Source organism: Pantherophis guttatus, chromosome 15 (assembly GCF_059756535.1).
Source record: "Pantherophis guttatus breed Tessera chromosome 15, ASM5975653v1, whole genome shotgun sequence".
NCBI classification, from domain to species: domain Eukaryota; kingdom Metazoa; phylum Chordata; class Lepidosauria; order Squamata; family Colubridae; genus Pantherophis; species Pantherophis guttatus.
Window position 1 is genome coordinate 7,092,319 of NC_142077.1, and position 20,773 is coordinate 7,113,091.

General features: G+C 46.3%; 2 protein-coding genes and 1 long non-coding RNA gene across 3 annotated transcripts in view; 2 read left to right on the top strand and 1 right to left on the bottom strand.

The window, feature by feature from the left end:
• The window catches only part of TMEM201 (transmembrane protein 201), a 31,205-nt gene extending 15,479 nt beyond the window's left edge, over positions 1-15,726 (top strand). The window contains exons 7-11 of the mRNA XM_034438875.3: positions 7,582-7,799; positions 9,667-9,738; positions 10,370-10,648; positions 12,362-12,481; positions 13,240-15,726. Coding sequence (XP_034294766.2) covers positions 7,582-7,799; positions 9,667-9,738; positions 10,370-10,648; positions 12,362-12,481; positions 13,240-13,337 — 787 coding nt within the window. The 3' untranslated portion in view covers positions 13,338-15,726. The remainder of the gene's footprint in view (positions 1-7,581; positions 7,800-9,666; positions 9,739-10,369; positions 10,649-12,361; positions 12,482-13,239) is intronic.
• LOC132709254 (uncharacterized) overlaps positions 1-20,773 on the bottom strand; it is a 79,797-nt gene that overhangs the window by 12,293 nt on the left and 46,731 nt on the right. Inside the window, exon 3 of the long non-coding RNA XR_009620288.2 lies at positions 6,973-7,138. This is a non-coding gene — a long non-coding RNA (uncharacterized LOC132709254). The remainder of the gene's footprint in view (positions 1-6,972; positions 7,139-20,773) is intronic.
• On the top strand, positions 15,823-19,492 carry LOC148111870 (forkhead box protein L1-like). The gene has a single exon (XM_087878905.1). The coding sequence runs from the start codon at positions 18,629-18,631 to the stop codon at positions 19,205-19,207; it is 579 nt and encodes a 192-aa protein (XP_087735031.1). The 5' UTR covers positions 15,823-18,628; the 3' UTR covers positions 19,208-19,492.

The window sequence follows — 20,773 nt, forward strand, 5'->3', positions numbered from 1 at the left end:
TTGTCCACTTCTTAAAACTGACACGTGGCCTTCGGCCCTTTCGCTTGGATCAGAGCTCTGCCAAGTGAAGCCAGCCTGTGAAAAGCCCACGCATAATTCATCCTTTCCCCTAACCTCTCTTTCTCACCTCTCTAAATTCTCTTTTCTCTTTCTTTTTTAAAAAAAAGAGTAAATTCCCAGCTAGGTTGATCAGGTTTACGCAGTTTTCCCCACCTCTTTCAAATAAAAATTTGGAATTATTAAAAGAATCCTGTTTGGGGGGCAGGAATTTTGCTCTGATAAATTCAAAGGATCTCTTGGCTTTATTTTTTCCCCCCCATTTTGTCTTTTAAAAATCTTTTTTAAAGTTGTTTTTAAAAGACAGAGAAGAATGATAAGTTTGAAAGCATGTTTGGTGGTTTTGCAAAAAGAAAAAAAGAAAACCTTTTTTTGTTTAACCTCTTTTTAATCCTGGGCGTGTTTGCGTTTGTGCATTTTAATACCTTTAATAGCTTTTTCATCTCTTCAAAGGATTTGCAATTCTCTTCTCTTCCTCCTCCTCTCCAGGGTTGGACTGCAGCTCCCATCAATTGCCCACACAAGGAGTGCAGGGGCTGATAGGAATTGTAGTGCAACTTCTCAGGATTGGAGGTTTTTTTTTCTGTCTTTCTTCGTTTTTTGTTTTGTTTTTTTCAACCCTTCTTCCAATGTCGATTTTTTAATCTTTCGCTTTACAAAAAGCCAGCCTTGTGAAGAAGGTAGGCGAATCAAATCTTGGGGGAATCACGGATATAGGATTATTTATTCTCTGATATTATAGCCAACTTATATTTAACTGGAGCAAGATATCTGTATACTTCGTTTAATAAGCTTTTGATTTCTTAACGTTAACAAATTCTGAACGGGAATTGGGTCTCATACAAGCAAAACAAGCAAGCTCAGAGGAGACCTCATAAAAATGTGAATTTCTGGCTCTTTTCTATTCCTGAATAACTGACTTTGAAAAAGAGTCAAACCCCCCGTTATGATGGCTACTTGGGCTTGGAGGCCTAGATTTATGCATCCGGCCCAGACCGATGTGATTAAATCTCTTGGGGCTGAGCTGGAGATGACGAAATGAAAGAATAACCGAGTTTGCAGGTTTTCTTTATATTTTTCTTTTGCATCTTAGCCCAACTTTCACCATATAGTGGACAGCGGGAATAGCTGAGCAATTTCGCCCAAAGCTGATCGAATTTTCCCTTTTCCATCCCCGGTTTTAAACCGGATCATTTTGCGGTCTTAGGGCAAAATAATTGGTTGTCCAAAATCCTATTTTTTGTTTTTGTTTTTCTCGGCCAACCGGGTTAAAGACCTGTGAAGAAGCTTTAGGAAACGTTTCAGCCTGGGCAATGCGATATGTTCCGATAATTACGGTGATTATGATTATTATTATTATTATTATTTAACTTTTAATATTTTTATCCTTGTGCCCGATTTGTTAACACTAACTATTAAAAATAAAAGGCGCCTTGACCATATTACTTTGTCAGTTGCCTTTTTTTTTTGTTTTTTGGACTTGTCATTGTGACGGTGGATAATGTTTGCTCTGATAAACTCCCGCCTTGGTAACTGGAGCCTGAGTGGCGTAGGAGGCTAATGCCTCCTAAGGCAGCATTTAACATCCAGCTGTCTGCAATTACTGCGAGTTCAATTCTCACCAGGCTCAAGGTCGACTCAGCCTTCCATCCTTTCTAAGGTGGGTGAATTGAGGACCCGGTTTGTGGGGGCAATAAGCTGACTTTGTATAAATATACGAAAGTATGAAGGCTATTGCTTAACGCATTGTAAGCCCTGAGTCTCCGGAGAAGGGCGGCATATAAATCATTCTTTTAAAAAAAGAAAAGAAAGAGAAAGAAAGAGAAGGAAGGAAGGAAGGAAGGAAGGAAGGAAGGAAGGAAGGAAGGAAGAAAGAAAGAAAGAAAGAAAGAAAGAAAGAAAGAAAGAAAGAAAGAAAGAAAGAAAGAAAGAAAGAAAGAAAGAAAGAAAGAGAAGCTGACTTTGTATAAATATACAAAAGGATGAAGGCTATTGCTTAACGCATTGTAAGCCACCCTGAGTCTCCGGAGAAGGGCGGCATATAAATCAAATTAAAAAAAAAAAAGAAAGGAAAAGAAGGAAGGAAGGAAGGGAGGAAGGAAGGAAAGAAAGAAAAAGAAAGGAAGAAAGAAAGAAAGAAAGAATGAAAGAAAGAAAGAAAGAGAAGCTGACTTTGTATAAATATACAAAAGGATGAAGGCTATTGCTTAACGCATTGTAAGCCGCCCTGAGTCTCCAGAGAAGGGCGGCATATAAATCAAATAAAAAAAAAAAAAGAAAGAAAGAGAAAGAAGGAAGGAAGGAAAGAAAGAAAAAGAAAGAAAGAAAGAAAGAAAGAGAAGCTGACTTTGTATAAATATACAAAAGGATGAAGGCTATTGCTTAACGCATTGTAAGCCGCCCTGAGTCTCCAGAGAAGGGCGGCATATAAATCAAATTAAAAAAAAAAAAAGAAAGAGAAGGAAGGAAGGAAGGAAGGAAAGAAGAAAGAAAGGAAGGAAGGAAAGAAAGAAAGAAAGAAAGAAAGAAAGAAAGAAAGAAAGAAAGAAAGAAAGAAAAGCTGACTTTGTATAAATATACAAAAGGATGAAGGCTATTGCTTAACGCATTGTAAGCCGCCCTGAGTCTCCGGAGAAGGGCGGCATATAAATCAAAATTTTTTAAAAAAACCTGAAAGTAGGGGGTGGGGAAAAAGACTTTCTAAGGCCGTGATGGTGAACCTATGACATGTGTGCCGGAAGTGGCATGCAGAGCCATCTCTCCGGGCACGCGAGCTGTCGCCCATTGCTCTTCCGGATTCCGGCGTGCCAGCCAGCTGGTTTTGACGCGCATGGGAGCGCCAGAAACTAAAAGAGCAGCCACCCGATGCGCACGCACGCACCGGGCAGCTGCTTTTTCGGTTTCTGGCCTGCATGCACGTGCGAAGACCAGCTGGCTGGTGCACATGCATGCACAGGAAACCGGAAGATCATCTTCTGGGCGCACGCATGTGCCCCAGGCAGCTGCTGTTCCAGTTTCTGGCATGCACGGGCCAACACTGTTCTAAGGTGATCCCCAACTTCCCAATTTCTGTCTGCAAAGGGGTAGATAGGTTGAGCATGTAGCTTGGAGCCGAAAGATTGTGATTGATCGTTAAACCAGGGCTGTGCGAGATAAACACGGTGTAGAGAATCTTAACACACCTTTCCGTTCCTGGTTTACAATTTAGATGTGCTTTTCAGTGTCTCTTGCTTTTAATGGTTTCGGAAGAATTTTTACAGGGGGGTGTTTTTTTGGGTCACGTTTCTGAATTCCCACCAGGGCTGTGAGAGAATTTTCCTGGAACGGTTGGACTCCGGTCTCCATCATCCCTGATCATCGATGGGGTTTGGAGTCCAGCAGCCCTCATAAGGCCTCCAGGGTGGCTTAACTGAGACGGTTTCCCGCCCCCCCCCCAAAAAAGCCAAATTTGGGGTGCGTCGGTACAAAACTGCGGTGGCCCCAGCCAAAGAAGGTAGAATAACAGAGATGGAAGGGACATTGGAGGTCATCTAGTCCGACCCCCTGCTCGAGCAGGAGAGTCTGTATCATTTAATATAAATAGCTTTCCAGTCTCTTCTTAAAAGCCTCCAGTGATGGAGCACCCCCCAACTTCTGGAGGCAAGTTGTTCCACTGGTTAATTGTTCCGACCGTTAGGAAATTTCTCCTTAGTTCTAGAGGTGCCAACTTGCAAAGCTTTCAAGTTGCCCTGAGCAGGAGGGAGGGAGAACTGAAGTGCATTCCATACATTCTTTCGGACCGCAATCAGAAGGAGGGTGTTAGGTTTCACAGCCAGCCAAAGTGGTTAATTGGAGAATGTGATTTATGACATGGCCAGAGAGGAGGGGAGAGACAGGGTCATAGGGGAACGTAAATCTACGTGGGATCAGTCCTGACTGCATCCGAGTATTGCCGGAATGTTGCTCCTAATAAATGACTATATTTCCTTTGACGTTTGGATCATGGCTCATGAATTAATTAGGGCATCTTTCGGAAACTTGACACTAGGTTGATAAGCTTCCATCCGTTGCTTCTTGTCCTGCCTTCTGGTGCTTTGGAAAATAGATTGATTTCCCCCCGTTTCCTCTCTGTGGCAGCCCCTCAAATATTGGAAGACTGCTATCATGTCTCCTCTCATTCCTTCTGTTCATTAAACTAGGCATACCCAGTTCCCGCAACCGTTCTTCGTATTTTTTTTTAACCTCCAGTCCCCTAATCCTCTTCGTTGCTCTTCTCTGCACTCTTTCTAGAGTCTCCACATCTTTTTCTATATCGTGGCGATCAAAACCGGACGCGGTAGCTTTCCAAGGGTGGCCGTACTAAAGGCCTTGTAAAACGGTATTAATACTTCACACAAGTATTAATACTCCTTGATTCTATCAAGTAAATAGGTGTGAAGTTTTCAAAAACGAGACGGGTCTGGGGAGGAGCCAGGGCGATCCGGTGGGTTCATTTTGTGGCACCGGACTTGAACCCCCCCTTCCCCCCGAACGATCGCTTTTCACAGCTCAAAAGCTAAAATCATGTTCCCGGTCCTCATGAGCGTCTTGAGCCCTGGTTCGAAGGAGGAGGAGGAGCTGAGAAGGCGGCTAAGCAGAACAACGGGGTACATTGGGAAAGTTTCTTTTTTGGCTGTAGAGATTCTCAAGTCCTCCAGGTTGTCCCAAAGATGCTTTTTCAAGAGGCCACTGGATTTTCTGGGGTTTTTTTTTTTTCCTTTTTCTTTCTGAAGACGTTTCGCTTCTCATCCCAGAAGCTTCTTCAGCTCTGACTGGATGGTGGGAATAATGGGAGGATTGATACTCCTTGCCAGCCTGCTCTTCCTCTCTCAACCTCTTCTGCCTTTCCTCTTCCTTCCGGGTTTCAACGATGCCTTTGGTGCCTCCCTCAACCGCCTCTGTCCGGGGATCGGCTGGTACCCGAGCTCCCCCCCCTCTTCCCTTGCTGGCGGGAGCTGTCACTGCCCCCCTCCCTAAAACACCGGCTGGGCTCAGCCAATGGCAGGGAGCCATGTAAGTGTGCCCAACCCTCAGACCCGGATGGAGAGCCGGCAAAGAGCTTTTGTCTCTCGTTTATTTTGCATTTTATTCCTTGAAAAGAGGTGCTGGGCCCAGATTAAAGCGAGGGGCCGTTTCTCGGACGGACGGGCGGACAGAGGGAGGGATCATCTCTTGGTGTGTTTGTCTTGTGTGTTTTCCTTCCCATTTTGTTCAGGCATTTTCTCTCTCCCCCTCTCCCCCCCCCCCCCCGTTGTTTGTTTTAAATGCTTCCCCATCCACTGGAGAATCTGTTTTTTTAAAAAAAAATATATATATATCTCGGCAGTCTATTTAAAATCCAGGCGGAGGAAAAAAAAATGCAGCTTTATTTTGCAAAGCCTTTTTACAAAATGGCACAGGTTCGACACAACCTTTTGTGAGTTTTTCTTTTCTTTCTTTCTCTCTCTCTCCTTCCCTCTCTCTTTTTTTCTCTCCCTCTGTCTCTCTCGCTCCCTCCCTCTGTTTGTTTCTCTTCCTCCCTCTTTTTCTTTCTCTCCCTCCATCCCTCTTTTTCTCCCTCTCTCCCTCCTTTTTCTCCCTCCCTCCCTCCCTTTCTCTTTCTTTCTCTCTTAATTTCTTTCTCCCTCCCTCCATCTCTCCCTCTCTTTCCCTCCCTTCTTTCTTTTTCTTTCTTTCTCTTCCTCTCTTTTTCTTTCTCCCTCCTTCCCTCCCTTTCTCTCTTTCTCTCTTTTTCTTCCTTTCTTTCTCAATTTCTCTTTCTCTCTCTCCCTCCCTCTTTCTCTTCCTTTCTCTTTCTCTTCCTCCTCATTTTCTTTCTCTCTTTCCCTCCCTTTCCTTTCTCTTTTTCTTTCTCTTCCTCTCTCCCTCCCTCTTTTTCTCTCACCCTCTTTCTTTCTCTCCCTCTTTTTCTTTCTTTCTCTCCCTCTTTTTCTTTCTCTTTCCTTCCCTCCCTCTCTTTCTCTTACTTTCACTCTTTTTTCTTTCTCTCTCAATTTCTCTCTCTCTCTCTTTTTCTTTCTTTCTTTCCTTCTTTTTCTCCCTCCCTCCCTCTCTCTTCCAAACCCCGTTCCCATTGCCATTTCAGCCACACCTTTTTCTGTCTTTTGTTCTTGCGCTGATGCGATACTCTTATCAGAGAAACGAGCATCCGTGGGGTTTTTTTCAATTCCCAAATAAGACTCGTGGCATTTGGACAAGGGGAAAAAAAATGCACACATTCTTAATTACTGCTTTCTGAATAAGATCCGTATCGATTATTAGCCAAAAAAGAGTCATTTTCAAATTCAAATTCTCCGGGGCTACCTCCGATAATTTTACTGGTATATTTTTTTCTCACCACGGATGGATGAAACGCCCGGAAATTCATTAATTCTTGCGGGAAGGGAACTGAACGGTTTCCTCATGTTCATAGGGGGCCTAAATCAAATAATTCGGCTAACTGTAATTCAGTGCTTGTAAGATTTGGGCAGAATGCAGCTGGTTCCCAAATGCTTTAGATCCTTTTTTCTCCATCTGTACAACTTTTAAGATGCGTGGACTTCAATTCCCAGGATTCCCCAGCCACTTAGGAATTCTGGGAGTTGAAGTCCGCACAACCTTAAAATGGCTCAGGTTGAGGAATGCATCTCTAGAACAAGATGCATCCAGGGGTGGGGTTCGAAAATTTTAGCAAGGGGTTCTCTGCCTGGTTGCTGGGTGGGTGTGGGCGTGGCCTAGTCAGCCTCCTGCACCATGGGGGGGTGTTTTTGCCCTCCCCAGGCTCTGGAGGCTTTTCTCGAGCCTCCAGGAGGGTGAAAATGGCCTCCCCAGGCTCCAGAGGCCCTCTGGAGACTTCCCGAACTTCCGGTAGGCCCGTTTTTTGCCCTCCCTGACCCTCCACGCACACCCTGCACTTACTTGAATCCAAAACGGGCCGCATGGGGACTCTTGGGAGGGGCGGAGTGGACGGGGCCAGCCAAGAGTGGGATTTGGGGGCTCTCCGAACTGCACAGAGGTTCTCGCGAACCCACAGCAGCCCATCCCTGAATGCATCCTGTTCCATCCTTTCAAGGATTCAGCCCACCTACAGAAAGAGGAAGAATAAATTTGCAATTGTATTTATTTATTTATTTGTCAAATTTATACAACCCCCCCACCCTCTCTCTCTCTCAAAAAAAAAAAAAAAAGACGACGGGAGGCATACGGCACTGAATTAAAATAACAAAGTTATAAAAACCGTTGTCATTACTAAAATGTAAGCAAAACCACCAACTCCAAGGAGAGAATGACTGTGAGAGAGATCGTATGAATAAATAAATAGAGATGAACGCCATAAAACATCTTAAAGAAAGAGAGACCGTTCTGCAAAGCCCCATTTGCTTGAAAAGCAAAACTTTTAGTTTTCTGGAGCCAAAAATTAGGCCGCAAATGCAGAAAAGGGGGAAAAAAACATTTTTTTAAAAGCTTTTTGTGCAAAGCAGGGGGCGAACGATTGCAACGTTGCCATGTTGTGCGTCTCGTTTGCAGGTTTTCTCCAGGAGACCAACTGGCCGCGTTCCCCGGCAGTGCCGAGTTCAGCTTGGCATATCCTTCTCCCCCGCTTCCTTTCATCCCCAGTCCTCCCAGCATCCTCCAGTTAAACCAACGGCTTTTCTGCTCCCCACGCCGGACGTCATCCTCGTCTCTCCCCGGACGGCTGAATCGGGCCCTTTCGCTCGGCACGATTCCTTCCCTGGCCAGGACTGGTAAGTTAAACCTTGTTTTCTTCCTCTGCTTTGACTGGTAGTGCGGTTTTATTTATTTATTTATTTTTTGGTGGCTTTTCCAAGTTTCTAGTCCTTTGCGTGTTTGGCCTCGCTGAACCGCTGGCTTTCCTTGCCTAAGTGTGCTTTGTAATCCGATATTTACTTTACTATTGTAAAGTTCGCTTAGATAGTCGTTTGAAGTTTTCCTTATTTAGATTATTTACACTCATTTTAAATATTACATTCCTTTTTTTTTCTAACGTGAGATGTTTTGGACTCGGAAAATAAATCGCAAATAAATCTGATATTTTGCTCTTCATAAATAGGCTAGGGCCGTGATGGCGAATCTATGGCACGCGTGCCACAGGGGGCATGCGGTGTCTTGTTGCCTGACACGCCAGCTCAGTTCCGGCACACATGCGCATACCAGCCGGCTGATTTTCGGGCCTTCTGGGTCCACCAGAAGTAGGGAACCAAGCTCTCTAGGAGTCTCTGGAGCTGGGGGCAGCAAAAAAAGTCACTTCCTGTCCAACCGGAAGTTGGGAAACGGGCCGTTTCAGGCCTCCAGAGGGCCTCCGAGGGGGTGGGGAAGGCTGTTTTCGCCCTCCCCAGATGCATAGAGAGGATCTGGAGCCAGGTGAGAAACGAATACGGGCCTACCGGGCCATCGCGTGCTAGGAGCGGGGGGGGGAGGGGAAGGTGGTGGTTGCACACGCATGCATGGAGCGGGGTGCATAGAATTATGGGTGTGGCCACGCACATGCGCGAATCTCCACCCCCCCCCTCCCCAATCACTGGGCTAGGGCATCCTCACAATGAAAATGAATTGTTAGATTTAAAAAAAAACAAAAACTGTTGAGTTGCCTAAGAGTCATTTATGAGGGCTGCGTGAAGTATCTTTTTTTTTTTTTTAATTATCTCTGTAATAAAGAGTGATATATTAACATCCTTCTCCAGACCTGACAAAAAGGAGCTTGGAACTTCTCACAAAAATGGACAGCCAAGCCTGTTGGGAAAATTTGTGGGGTTTTTTGTTTTTTTTTTCTGGCACCACAAACATGTTTCAAAAAAATAAATTCATCCATCAGCAAGTGGAGTTTCTGGGAGGTGTTAATTCACTTGGGGACGGGGATTTTTTGCTTCTCATTCTGCTCATGTTCAAACCAGGCTCTGTGGTGGAGAAAGGTTTTTGGGATCAGCTGGGGAGGATGGTCTTCCTGTGCTTTCTTACGCTTACACATCTGGGTCTAAACGAAGCATTTGAGCTGTTCTTTTAAAGTTGATTATATAGATTCCGACAAGGGGGAAAAGTCCTTTAGAGTGGAGACACTCGAAGTAGAGCTTCTTTGTTCAAAGGCAGTCTATCTTAACCAAGGGAGCGTTGGGATGTCACTTCTGTCGAACTCGGCTCCATCTGGGCCCGATCCAGCCCAAGATTTGCCCCTCGCAAGGTTCAAAAAAGCCTTGCAGCTTCCGATTTGATTCCGAGCAGCGACGTAGCAGATAGCAATAGCACTTAGACTTATATACCGCTTTACAGTGCTTTTACAGCCCTCTCTAAGCGGTTTATAGAGTCAGCCTTTTGCCCCCAACAATCTGGGTCCTCATTTGACCCACCTCGGAAGGATGGAAGGCCGAGTCAACCTTGAGCCTGGTGAGATTTGAACTGCCAAATTGCAGGGAGTCAGCAGAAGTAGCCTGCAGTACCGCACTCTAACCACTGTGTGGCTCTTCAGATTCCGCCATCTTTGTGCCCAGAATAAATAACTTCGCTGCAGTCACCTTACGCCTATCCGCTTCCCTTTCTAATCGGGTATCCGCCCATCCTGATTTTTACAAAAAATTATCTTTTGTTTTCTGTGTTGAGATTCGGGCTACCTGTTCAGCGGAAGTCGGCCGCCCTCGCAGGCCTCCTGCCCCAAGGATTGGGCAGCATCAGGTGAGCGGAAGGCGTGGGTCCCCCCCCCTTCCATGAGCCCCCGTTTGACGAGCTTCCTCTTTTCTCTTGCCACATCTGGAATCCAGATGTTAGCCTGTGTTAGCCTGTCGAATCGGGCCGGGAAGGTCTGCCTTCCATGCTTACATCAGCCAAGATGGGGCCACCTCCGTTAGGTGTGAGCAGTGGTGGGATTCAAATAATTTAACAACCGGTTCTCTGCCCTAGTGACCGGCTGGGTGGGTGTGGCCATGGTGGGCGTGGCCAGGGAGTGTGACAGGCGGCACTCGGCCACCTGCACCCCCCTGGGAGCAAAAACAGGCCACAGGGGGGATGTGCCACCCCCCTGCCCCGTTTTGGGCCTAGTAGGCCTTTCTGAAGCCTCCTGGGAGCAAAAACCGGGCGCAGGGGGAATTCCTGGAAGGGGAGGGGCCAGCGAGCAATTTAACTACCGGTTCGTCGAAACCGGCTGAATCCCACCACTGGGTGTGAGGTGATGGCTGAGAAAATAGTTGGATTGGGTGGGGGCTCTCCCCTCCCAAACTCCCGAGGCCACATATTTCTCAAAATATTGAGAATCGGGATGAGGCTGATTCTAACCCCGTTTTTCTCGGCTTCCTTCCGACCCTTCCAGAATATTTCTCGGTCCTCTCCGGAAGCTGCATGCCCTCGCCGGCGCCCTCACCGGCACCGTCGGTGGCCGGCTCCATGGCGTCCAGTTCCAGTTCCTTGCGGTTCCGCCGGCCTCTCATCAGCCCCGCTCGGCTGAATCTGAAAGGGCAGCAGCTGAGACTCTTCAGGGGACAAAGGGAACTCCATCACGGGGATGATTTTGCCTCGTCGGAGAACAGCCTGTTTGCTCCGGAGCGGTCCGTCTTCCCCAAAATGCACTTCGGAGAGCAGGGCCTACCAGGTACGTGCCATTTGGAGACATCGGAAGAGCCAGATGCAGATATACCGGACAGTCTCCAAGGGCAGTCCCGTAGGTCCGGGGAAATACTGTAGTCTAGCCTTCCGGATGCGTTGAGACTACGTTCCCAGAATCCTTTGGAGGTTGCAATATATTCAAGATCTGGTCCCTGCTTTTAAGAGGACATTGAAAGGTCTCTTGCTTGACCCCAAAGGTGATTTTTTTCAGGAGGCAACTGGATTTCCTTGGTTTTTTTTCTTTTGAAGACGTTTCGCTCCTCATCCAAGAAGCTTCTTCAGCTCTGACTGAATGGTGGGGAATGGAAGGGTTTATATTCCTTGCAGACAGTTGGTCCTTTGCATCCTTTTAGAGGGTTGTTGAAACCCTTGGAGGTTTATCTATGACTTCAGGGTCTCCTGAGTAGTGCAAATGGTTCCTGTAGTCCATAGTCTGAAATTTTTGTTTCCATGGGAAATCCATTCCTACTCCCACACCATTCCAAGGATGTTCACCCCAAATTGTATAGCTAAAAATCTGTGGAGATTCTCAGTCCTCCAGGTCATGGTTTTCGCAAAGCTGCTTTTTCAGGAGGTAACTGGGCTTTTTTTTTTTTTCTTTTGAAGACGTTTCACGTCTCATCCGCTTCTCAATTTCGACTCTTCAGAGCTGATGAAGCTTCTTGGATGAGAAGCGAAACGTCTTCAAAAAGAAAAAAAACCCAAGAAAATCCAATTACCTCCTGAAAAAAAACAAACCTTTGGGACAACCGTGATCTGGAGGACTGAGAATCTCTACGGACTCTTTTGCCTCCTGCTTGAGCAGTGGGGTCAGACTAGAGGACCTCCAAAGTCCCTTCCAAATCTGTTATTCTGTAAGGAGTGGGTGCATTTATTGGCCGTGCTGGTTAGCGCTTGGAGCAGTCGCATTTCAAACATATCTGATCTTTTTGAGAAGAATGTGAAGCTCAAAATCAATTGCCCCCCCTAAACCAGATCTGGGTACCATATTTTTCGGAGTATAAGACACTTCGGACTATAAGACGCACCTACCTTTTTTGGGGAGGAGAACAAGAAAAAAAAATCAGCCTCTGCCTCCCAGCAATTTGCCTCCTTTCAGCAAACAGCAAACATCCTGTTTCAGTCTCAGCTTTAGCACAGCCTGATTAGCACAAGCAGCTGATTGTCGGTTGGATCGGCCTCCCGATCAGCTGTTTCAAGCTTGTCATAGCCTATTGCCGCCTCCATACCCCATTTTCAGCCTCCGCATCCCCTTTTTGGCCTCCGTGTGCCCCATTTTCCGCCCATTCTGGGCAGCGGGGATCAGAATGGGCAATGGCAATCCTTGCAGCCTGAAACAGCTGATGGTCGGGAGGCCGATCCAACCGACTATCAGCTGCTTGTGCTAATCAGGCTGTGCTGAAGCTGAAACGGGCTTGTTTGCTGCAAGGAGGCAAATTGCTGGGAGGCAGAGGCCAAAGGGTGGGGGGCGGCAGGTGGGTGGGGCTACATTCAGTGTATAAGACGCAGCCAAATTTTCACTTTCTTAGGGGGGAAAAAGTGCATCTTATACTTCGAAAAATACAATAATTTATGGATGGATAACTTGGTTTGTCCACAATTGGGTAAGAATTTAAGAAAAAGTAGAGTTGAGCATTAAGGATTAAGAAGAAGAAAGTTTTGACCCATTGGAAATGTCAGCTTTTGATTTTCCCCACAGATGTGACAGCGGCCAGCAGCGTCTCCACCGAGGATTCAGGGAAAAAGGCAGACGGTTCGTCGCGTTCGTCCAATTGTGTTGTTGACACCACAACGAAAGAAGAACCTTCGGGCTGGAAGGGTGAGTTCATCGTTATCTTAAGCTCCCCCCTCCCCAGGGCAAAGATGGCAAACTAAAAATTAAATACAAGGTCCCTTCCGGCTGTGTTATTCTGTTATTACTATCCATCATTTGTCTGAAACGGAATAGGGCAGTGTTGGCTAACCTTTTTGCCGTCACATGCCAAAAGCAGGGGGAGCGGGGGGGTCACATGCACATGTGCCCACCCATAATTCAATGTGTCCTGACCCCCCCCCGCACATGCGCGTGCGACCCCCGACAGCACTCCCCCCATAGGCCCATTTTTCACCCTCCCCAGGCTCCAGAGGCTTTCTTGGCGCCTGGGGAGGGTGAAAACAGCCTTCCCCACTCCTCCAGAGGCTGGAAATGGCCCATTTCCTGACTTCCGGTGGGCCCAGAAGACCCGAAAATCAGCTGGTTGGCACGCGCATGCGCGCTGGAGCTGACCTAGGGCAACGCTCAGGTGCCCACAGATATGGCTCCATGTGCCACCTGTGGCACGCGTGCCATAGGTTCGCCATCACGGGAATAGGGTCTCCTGCTCGAGCAGGGGGTCAGACTAGAGGACCTCCAAGGGATCCCTTCCAGCTCTGTTATTATGTTATTACTATCCATCATTTGTCTGAAACGGATCAGGCTCTCCTGCTTGAGCAGGGGTTCAGACTAGATGACCTCCAAGGTCCCTTTGCAGCTCTCTTATTGAAAATCCGAAGGGTGACCTGAATTTTTTTCCCTCTCATGTCTCCTTTCCTTCCTAGGCTGCTTCGGGAACCTGCTTCTCCGAAGTCTCCTGGCCCTCAGCCTGACCGTCAACGCCATCTTCACCTCGGCCTACCTCTACCAAACGTTGCGATGAGCCTCAGCCCCACCTCCACCCCACCCCACCCCCAAAAAATGGGGAGTCTTCCCCATTTCCCTCATCCTGGAGATCGCGGGTTTACAGAAGAGACTCGGCCATCGCAAGGACCTTCTCCGCCGCATGGCCGCATCCCGCACAGGCAGCGGGATCCGGTCTGTTTCTCCCGATCGCCGTGGCCTTCCCCGATATCCCTTGCCTGCTTCTCCCATCATCTGAGGAATAGTCTTGGTGGATCGGGAAGCACTTTTTTTTGCCCTGGTTTTCCTTGATTTGTACAGAACGTGGGATGAAAGAGATGGGAGTTTGGAAGGCGAAGGCCGGACATGGGTGGCGTTGCGTTCTGCCCCTTCAGCCACAAACCTCGAATGGTGGTTAAATGCTGGCTCACGGAGAGAACTTAAGAACTTTGGGAGAGTCCTCCTCCTCTCTATCCTCTTTGGTCTTCCAGACCCCGGCTCTCTTTTTTTTCCTAATCTCTCTGTGGCCGAGGGAGAAAAAAAAAGTCCCTTGCGTTGCTCGATAAGTTGTTGACTTCCAGGATCCGGTCAGTTTCACTGCTTTTTAGGATCCGGTCAGTTTCACTGCTTTTCAAGTCAAATGTGTGTCTGGGATGTTTGGAGAAAGTCTCTGTTACTTTGTGTATGTTTGTTCTTAATTTATTAATTTTCAGGGCCAGGAAGAGAAGTTTCATGCAGGCCAAAATGGGTCGGGAGACATCTTTATTAGCATCAGGAGAAGAAACCTATGCAAAATAAAGTGAATTATTATTATTTTTTTTTCCCCATGCTTAAGTGGCCCTGTACTAGGTTTCCTGATGACATCCTGCTTTTTTCCCCAAAACCAGAAACCTGTTTCTTCAATTGGGCTTTTGACTCTCTTTGCATTTGGATGTTTGTACTTCAGCAGCGGGAGAATTTCCCCTGCATGTAGAAAGCTAGCAGATCAGGGAGAAAAGTGAACCCAGTTTACAGTGTGCTAGAAACTTAGAAAATGTAAACTCAGGAAGTAACTTTCCTGCATTATCACCCAGGTTTAAAATCTTCCTTGTTTGGCTCACATCGGCTGGCTAAAAAAATGAGAATAATGCTTCTGTCTTAGCCGGCTGTGCAACATGGGTTAGAAGGCTGATTTTTTAAATTATTATTATTTTAAGAGCATGACAAAAAGAGCTTTTTTTTCCTGCCTCTTTAGCAAGCGAAGAATTTTTATTATTTTTTTTAAGCCAAGATTAAGATCTACCACTTTCTCCATTGTTGATCTTGGCTTGGAAGTGGGACGTTGAATATCTTATTGCCAATTGGCTCACGGACGGTGGTGGGATATTCAGTTAACTTTTCTCAGAGCTGCCCCTCTGGTTTGAAAAAGTTTCAGATTTTTTCCCATCCCGGGTCTCTTTCCCCATCTCACAGCAATCCGGTTTGCCTGGAAACCGCTCGAGAAAGTGTTTTCCAGGAATTTCAAACGTCCGTGTTAAAACAGGTTTTCTTTAAACCACCTATCAGTCTCGTTTAATTTTGCTTCCTACGGCAGATTTCTCAAAATGGGTGTTCTTTCCACATGGGTTTTGCAGAAAGCAGCTTTTTTTATAAAAAAAAAAATCGGCAAAAAATGCACAGGGACGGCACGATAATTCAAAGCAAGAGGCCTGTATTTTTGGTGCTAGGAAACAAGTTATTAAAAGAGTCACGCTGGTGTTCCTTTGATCGCAGTGTTATGTACTGTGCGTCTTAAGGGTTATGCCCCTTTTCAAAGTTTTTTTCTTAAACTTTAGGTTGGTAGAAGGGGAAAAAAAACACACAAACGTTTTTTTAAATGTATATTTCATGTCATGTTTGATTTTGGTCTGTCTCTGTTTTTTCCTTTCCTCCTGGGGAATAAATAAGGTCTAACGTTTGGCGATGGGGAAAAAAAAATGTCTTTTCAAATTCAGGAGTTTGTTTGTTTTCCAATTCACCGTTATTTCTGTAGAAGCAGCCCTCTCCTCTCTTCCCTAGTTCCAGCCTCTTTTGTATCTTTTTTTTTTTGTTATCGACAACTGCCGCAGTACTCCCTGAGGACTAGCTTCTTGCTTGAATGTACAAGAAACGATCAAATTATATACACTGTGTCCTGCGAAGCTTGAATTTCACGGCGGGTGGGGAAAGGCCACTGGATGCCATTTGAGAAAAACGGTGGGGGTCTTGATTTCGTTTTATACTTAAGGAGGCTGGAGAAGAAATCTGCCTCTCCGGGGTGTGGGGGATGTTGGAAGATTTCGTGCCGAAGGAGAGGGCATTTCCCCCCCCCCTCTGTTTTGTCTCCCCTCTTGAGATGTTTTATGTTCTACGTTTGAAAGGTTATTTTTCTTTATAAAACGGTTAAGAATAAAAGCGATGTTGCATCTTGAGTTTCATGTCTCCTTGCATCCATAGAGGGAGGTTTAGAAAGCAAAAGAGTATCTCGTAGCCCCATTTGCTAAACAGATTTGAACCTGGTGCCCTCCACCAAAGCCAATACGTCAGCTGAAATGTAGCATTATTATTCCCCCCCCCCCCCCAGGGAAGGTGTCAACGAGGGTAAAGGATCAACAGGCCAAATAAAAATCTGCCTTATATCCCAGGGCAAATGTGACCCAAAATGGACCGTATTTTGGGGATTATAAAACGCACTTTTTTGTCTCCCAAAAGGGGGTGAAAAATGTCTGTGCGTTTTATAGACCGAATATTGCCGAAGCCCCATCCATCTGTTGACTGGTGTTTTTTGGGGGGGCTTTGCACGGCCCGTTTTTGGGCCTTTTTTCAGCCTTTTTCAGGACTTTTTTCAACCCATTTCCGAGGCTTTTTTTCAGCCCATTTTCGAGGCTCTTTTCAGTAAAACAGGTCAAAAAAAGCCTCGAAAACGGCCAATAAAAGCCTCAAAAATGGGCCAAAGAAAGCCCCAAAAACTAGCCGAAAAATGCCTTGGAAATGGGCCCCAAAAAGCCTCAAAAATGGCCAAAAAAAGCCTCAAAAATGAGCTGGAAAAAAGCCCAAAACTGGCTGAAAAAAGCCTCGGAAATGGCCCCCAAAAAGCCTTGGAAATGGCCCAAAAAAGCCTCAAAAACAGGCCAGAAAAAGCCTCAACAATGGGCTGAAAAAAGGGAGGCCAAAAATTTTTTTTTTTTGTTTTCCTCTTCTAAATTTAAGTGCGTCTTATACTTTGAAAAATACAGTACATTAAAGAGTATCTTAAGACTGGCCTGTTCACAAGCTCTTGTTTCTGTACAAAAGTGGAGGGAATTTTTATCCTTTCCAAGTTGCTTCTGATCTGATGTGCGAAAAGGGTGAAAAACGGTCATAAGTCACTTTTTTCCAGTGCCGTCGTAACTTTGAACGGACTATTGTAAATCGAGGACTATATTTAAAAAAAAAACAATTGAAAAGGGAATCTTGAAAAGAAGATAATGCCTTAGGAAAGTGCCCTCCTGTGGACACAGTGTGCCATTGCACCCCCCACAAAGAAAAGCAAAGTATTTGTGTTTTGGGTTCAATTTAATTTAAAATCGCGTTTGCCAAACAATATTGCAAAGCAATTAACAGCAAGGTCTGTTACCAGTAACAACTTAACTATTTTTCCTGGGTGCATCGCCCTCTAAAAGATGCTGTTTGACATATTAAGTTCAATTTTAAAAACTTTCTTTTGGGGGAACAATATGACCAAAGGTATCCACCAGGGGGCAGGCTTTCCGACCACAGATTTGCGCCTCTTTTGGATTAAAGATGCAATTTTAAATTTGTGATCTTTAATCCTTGTACCTCTAGGTTATTTTGGATTGTGGGCTATTTTTAACCGACTTTCCCCCCCTTTACTAAATTTAAGAAATTCAGGATGCCCCTGTAACCTAAAGATAATATAATATGGATTGATATGTGTTTTGATGCGTTCCCATCATAAAGTCCAGTCTTTTTTTAAAAAAGCATTAAAAGTTTCCAATTCATTGCCCATCCTATCCGGGGACTAGGATTCCCATAACCTCTCGTGGAAGTTTAATGGAGGCTAGGCGCCCACGAAGGAGCCGCGCGTGTAAGAGTGATCAGATGGCCAAGCAATAGTTGCAAACTATCCAAAAATGCATCTATTTAAGAGTATCAAACGTCCAGCAAACCAAGATAATTTGGCAACCGACAGAAGTGTGAGACCCTTTGCGCCAAGATTGGCAGCGGCTGGGTGTGAGATCAGGGCGCTGGTGTAAAATCCACTTTATCCTGAATTATTGCAAACACAGAAAGAAAAGGCTTCGCAATGCAAACACGCAAAAGGAAATTATTCCAATCTTGGGAGGGGCAAAAACGCGCCATGCACAGCTTTGCAAAGCTGTATATTTCTCTTCCCTCTCCAAAAAACGATTTGGAGACGAATTTGCAAACCAAGAGTAAGAGCATGGGCAGAGTTGCGAGCTCTGTCTGCTGGCTTGGAATTGGATCTTGGTTGCCGGGCGTGGGGAAGGTGAGGTGTAAGAGAGAAAGTCCTTGATTTTATCCATCCAATTTATATTAGAGCGCATCTCACCGAGGCTCCAAACAATCATCAATATAAAAAAAAATATTTTTTAAAAAAAGACGCACGCGGCTCTATTAAAAAATCCCTCGCCATGAATATAGGAATCATTTTTGATGGGGTGGTGGTGAATACAAATCTAATGAATAGTAAATAAATAAGTGTATGCATGCATTTACTCTTGTATGCATTTACTCTTGAGTCCTACAAGAAAAGCAGGGGGTTGGACTAGAAGACCTCCAAGGTCCCTTCCAACTCTTATTCTGTTAAAACCAAGTTGCAATCCACGGGGAAGAAGAAGACTTCCCACCCACCCGTCTCTCAAACGTTGGGGCTACAGTTTGTTACATCTCTCCGGAGAGTTACAACTCCCGGTGACCTGTCTCTGAACCGCGGAGGTCAGCGGAGGGGCGCAGAAGAAGCGCACCAGGCTGCCGAGGGAGCTGGCCGCAGCTTGCTCACCAAAGCTGGATCCTTTTCAATCCTCCGGGGGTTCCCCGCGCCCTTGCCCGGCCGGGTCCCCCGACGACTCCCCCAAAAGGAGAGGCGCGCAAGGAGAGGCGCGTCTCCAAAAGCGCGCTTTGGAGAGGCTCTCCAAACGCTGCGCAACGGAGAAGCTCTCCAAACGGTGCGCTCCGGAGAAGCTCTCCAAACTGTGCGCTGCTGAGTTGGCCGCCTCGGGCCAGCAAGGGGATCGCTCCGGGGAGGATGTCCCGGAGGAAGCTTCGAGGAGCCCCCCGAAGCCCCCTTACTCCTACGTGGCCCTGATCGCCATGGCCATCGAAGCCAGCCCGGGCCGGCGCTTACCCCTGCGCGCCATCTACCAATACATCTCCGGGCGTTTTCCTTACTACCGGCTGGAGCAGCGCAGTTGGCAGAACAGCGTGCGCCACAACCTGAGCCTCCAAGAGTGTTTCGTCAAAGTGCCCCGCGTGGAGTCTGCCCCGCGCAAGGGCAGCGATTGGACTCTGGATCCGGCTTTCCGGGCCATGTTCCAGCCGGGCAAGTACCTGCGGCGGAGACGCGGCCGGAGACGCCCGTCCGGCGATCCTGCGCCGCCTCGCGTGGAGCCGCCCGTCCAGCGATCCTGCGCCCCGGCTGGATGCCTCTGGGGGACCCCCGCGGCGGTGGGGCAGCAGCAACCCCCCTGGCATCCGATCGGGCACCCCCGCCCGCCGGGGATGGTCCCCTTGGGCGTCTACGAGCCCTATCCCCGCCTTTGGATTCCCCCGCAGCCGCTCCTTCTGCAGCCCTCGGCTCCAGGACCTTCCGTCCCGGTTCTCTCCGACTTGCCTTTTTCCCCTTATTGGAGCTGGCAGGAGTCGACCTATTCCCTGATGGAGCTGAAATGAAACCATCCTGCGAAGAAAAAGAGGCTAGTCCAATTAGAAGCTGAGTGTTTGCAGGCTCAAGGTTCTAGTCCTGGGTGAGGACAGCCCCCCACCGGTTCTGATTTTCGATGTTCTTTTTCAAGGGTGCCACCAGTTTCTCTTTCGGACTCCTTAGGAAGCAAAGATGTTCAATCAAAGATTTTCTCCCTGCAAAGAAAAAAAGCTGGAGGAAAAGACAAGAAACTAGTCCAATTAGAAGCTGGATGTTTGCAGGCTCAAGTTTCTAGTCCTGGATGAGGACAGTCCCCCACCAGTTCTGATTTTCAGTGTTCTTTTGAAAGGTGCCACCAGTTTCCTCTTTTGAAGTCCTTAGGAAGCAAAGATGTTCAATCAAAGATTTTCTCTTCTCCCTGCAAAGAAAAAAAGCTGGAGGAAAAGACGAGGCTAGTCCAATTAGAAGCTGGGTGTTTGCAGGCTCAAGTTTCTAGTCCTGGGTGAGCACAGTCCCCCGCCGCTTCTGATTTTTGATGTTCTTTTTCAAGGGTGCCACCAGTTTCCTCTTTCGGACTCCTTACAAAGCAGACGTTCAATCAAAGATCTTCTTCTCTTCTTGAGATCCAGGCGGCCAACTTATGGACGGCACCTCTGCTCCGCTGCTCTCTAACCACAGCTTTGTCGCGCAGGACCGAAGCAGCTAGGTGGTGCGCAGGGCTCGAATTCCAATTCTGCTTAAGTTTCTCTGCAAAAAAAAAAAAAAACCCACCAGAGAGAGAGAGAGAGAGATCTGCACTCTTGAGTTGGCTGTTGACACTGGCAGCCAAGCTGATAGACTACAATTCCCAACTTTACGTTCCTGGTGCAGACCTGATTGTAGATCAGCAGTACTGGGGAGGGGGGGGGCTGTAGATGGAGAAACCCCCCCTTGAAATATCCTGTTTGAAACTAGACCAATTGTTTGCAAAAGAGACACACACACACAAAAACACCATTTGGGTTTCCGAATGAGGAACTCCACCGTTGATGCAAGCCTCTGGCATCGATAGAGATTTTTTTTTGTGTGAATGTTGCTTTTTTAAGTTGGGGAAGTCCTTCTTTATTTATTTATTTATTTATTTAATTTAGAAGCGTTTGAATCATTTGTACTAGGAAAAGGTCACTGACCTGGTGTTTGTTTGTTTGTTTGTTTCCCAAAAGCGCAAATAATTTCCGGTTACGATTTCGCAAATGATTTTCTTACACGATGATCGCCACTCAGCAAATGCTGGTTTTCTTTTTTTTTTTTTTTTAAATCCATTTGAAAAAATGTTGAGGATTGGTCACTCTTTTCCTTTTGAAACAAAATCCAGAGAATTTTCTAATTCTATCTCTTGGTTTTTTTTTTGTGAGATTTTTGGTTAACAATTTGGATTTATTTCTATTAATTTTTAAATCTCACAAAAAAACAACAACAAGAGATAGAATTAGAAAATAGTATGAATATTCAGATAACGAAACAAAATCCAGAGAAATTGGGAAGAGGTGTCCATCAAAAGGCAAGCTGAAGAAAATTGGCTGTGCCCCGTTAGCAGTTTCCATTAATTATTTCCA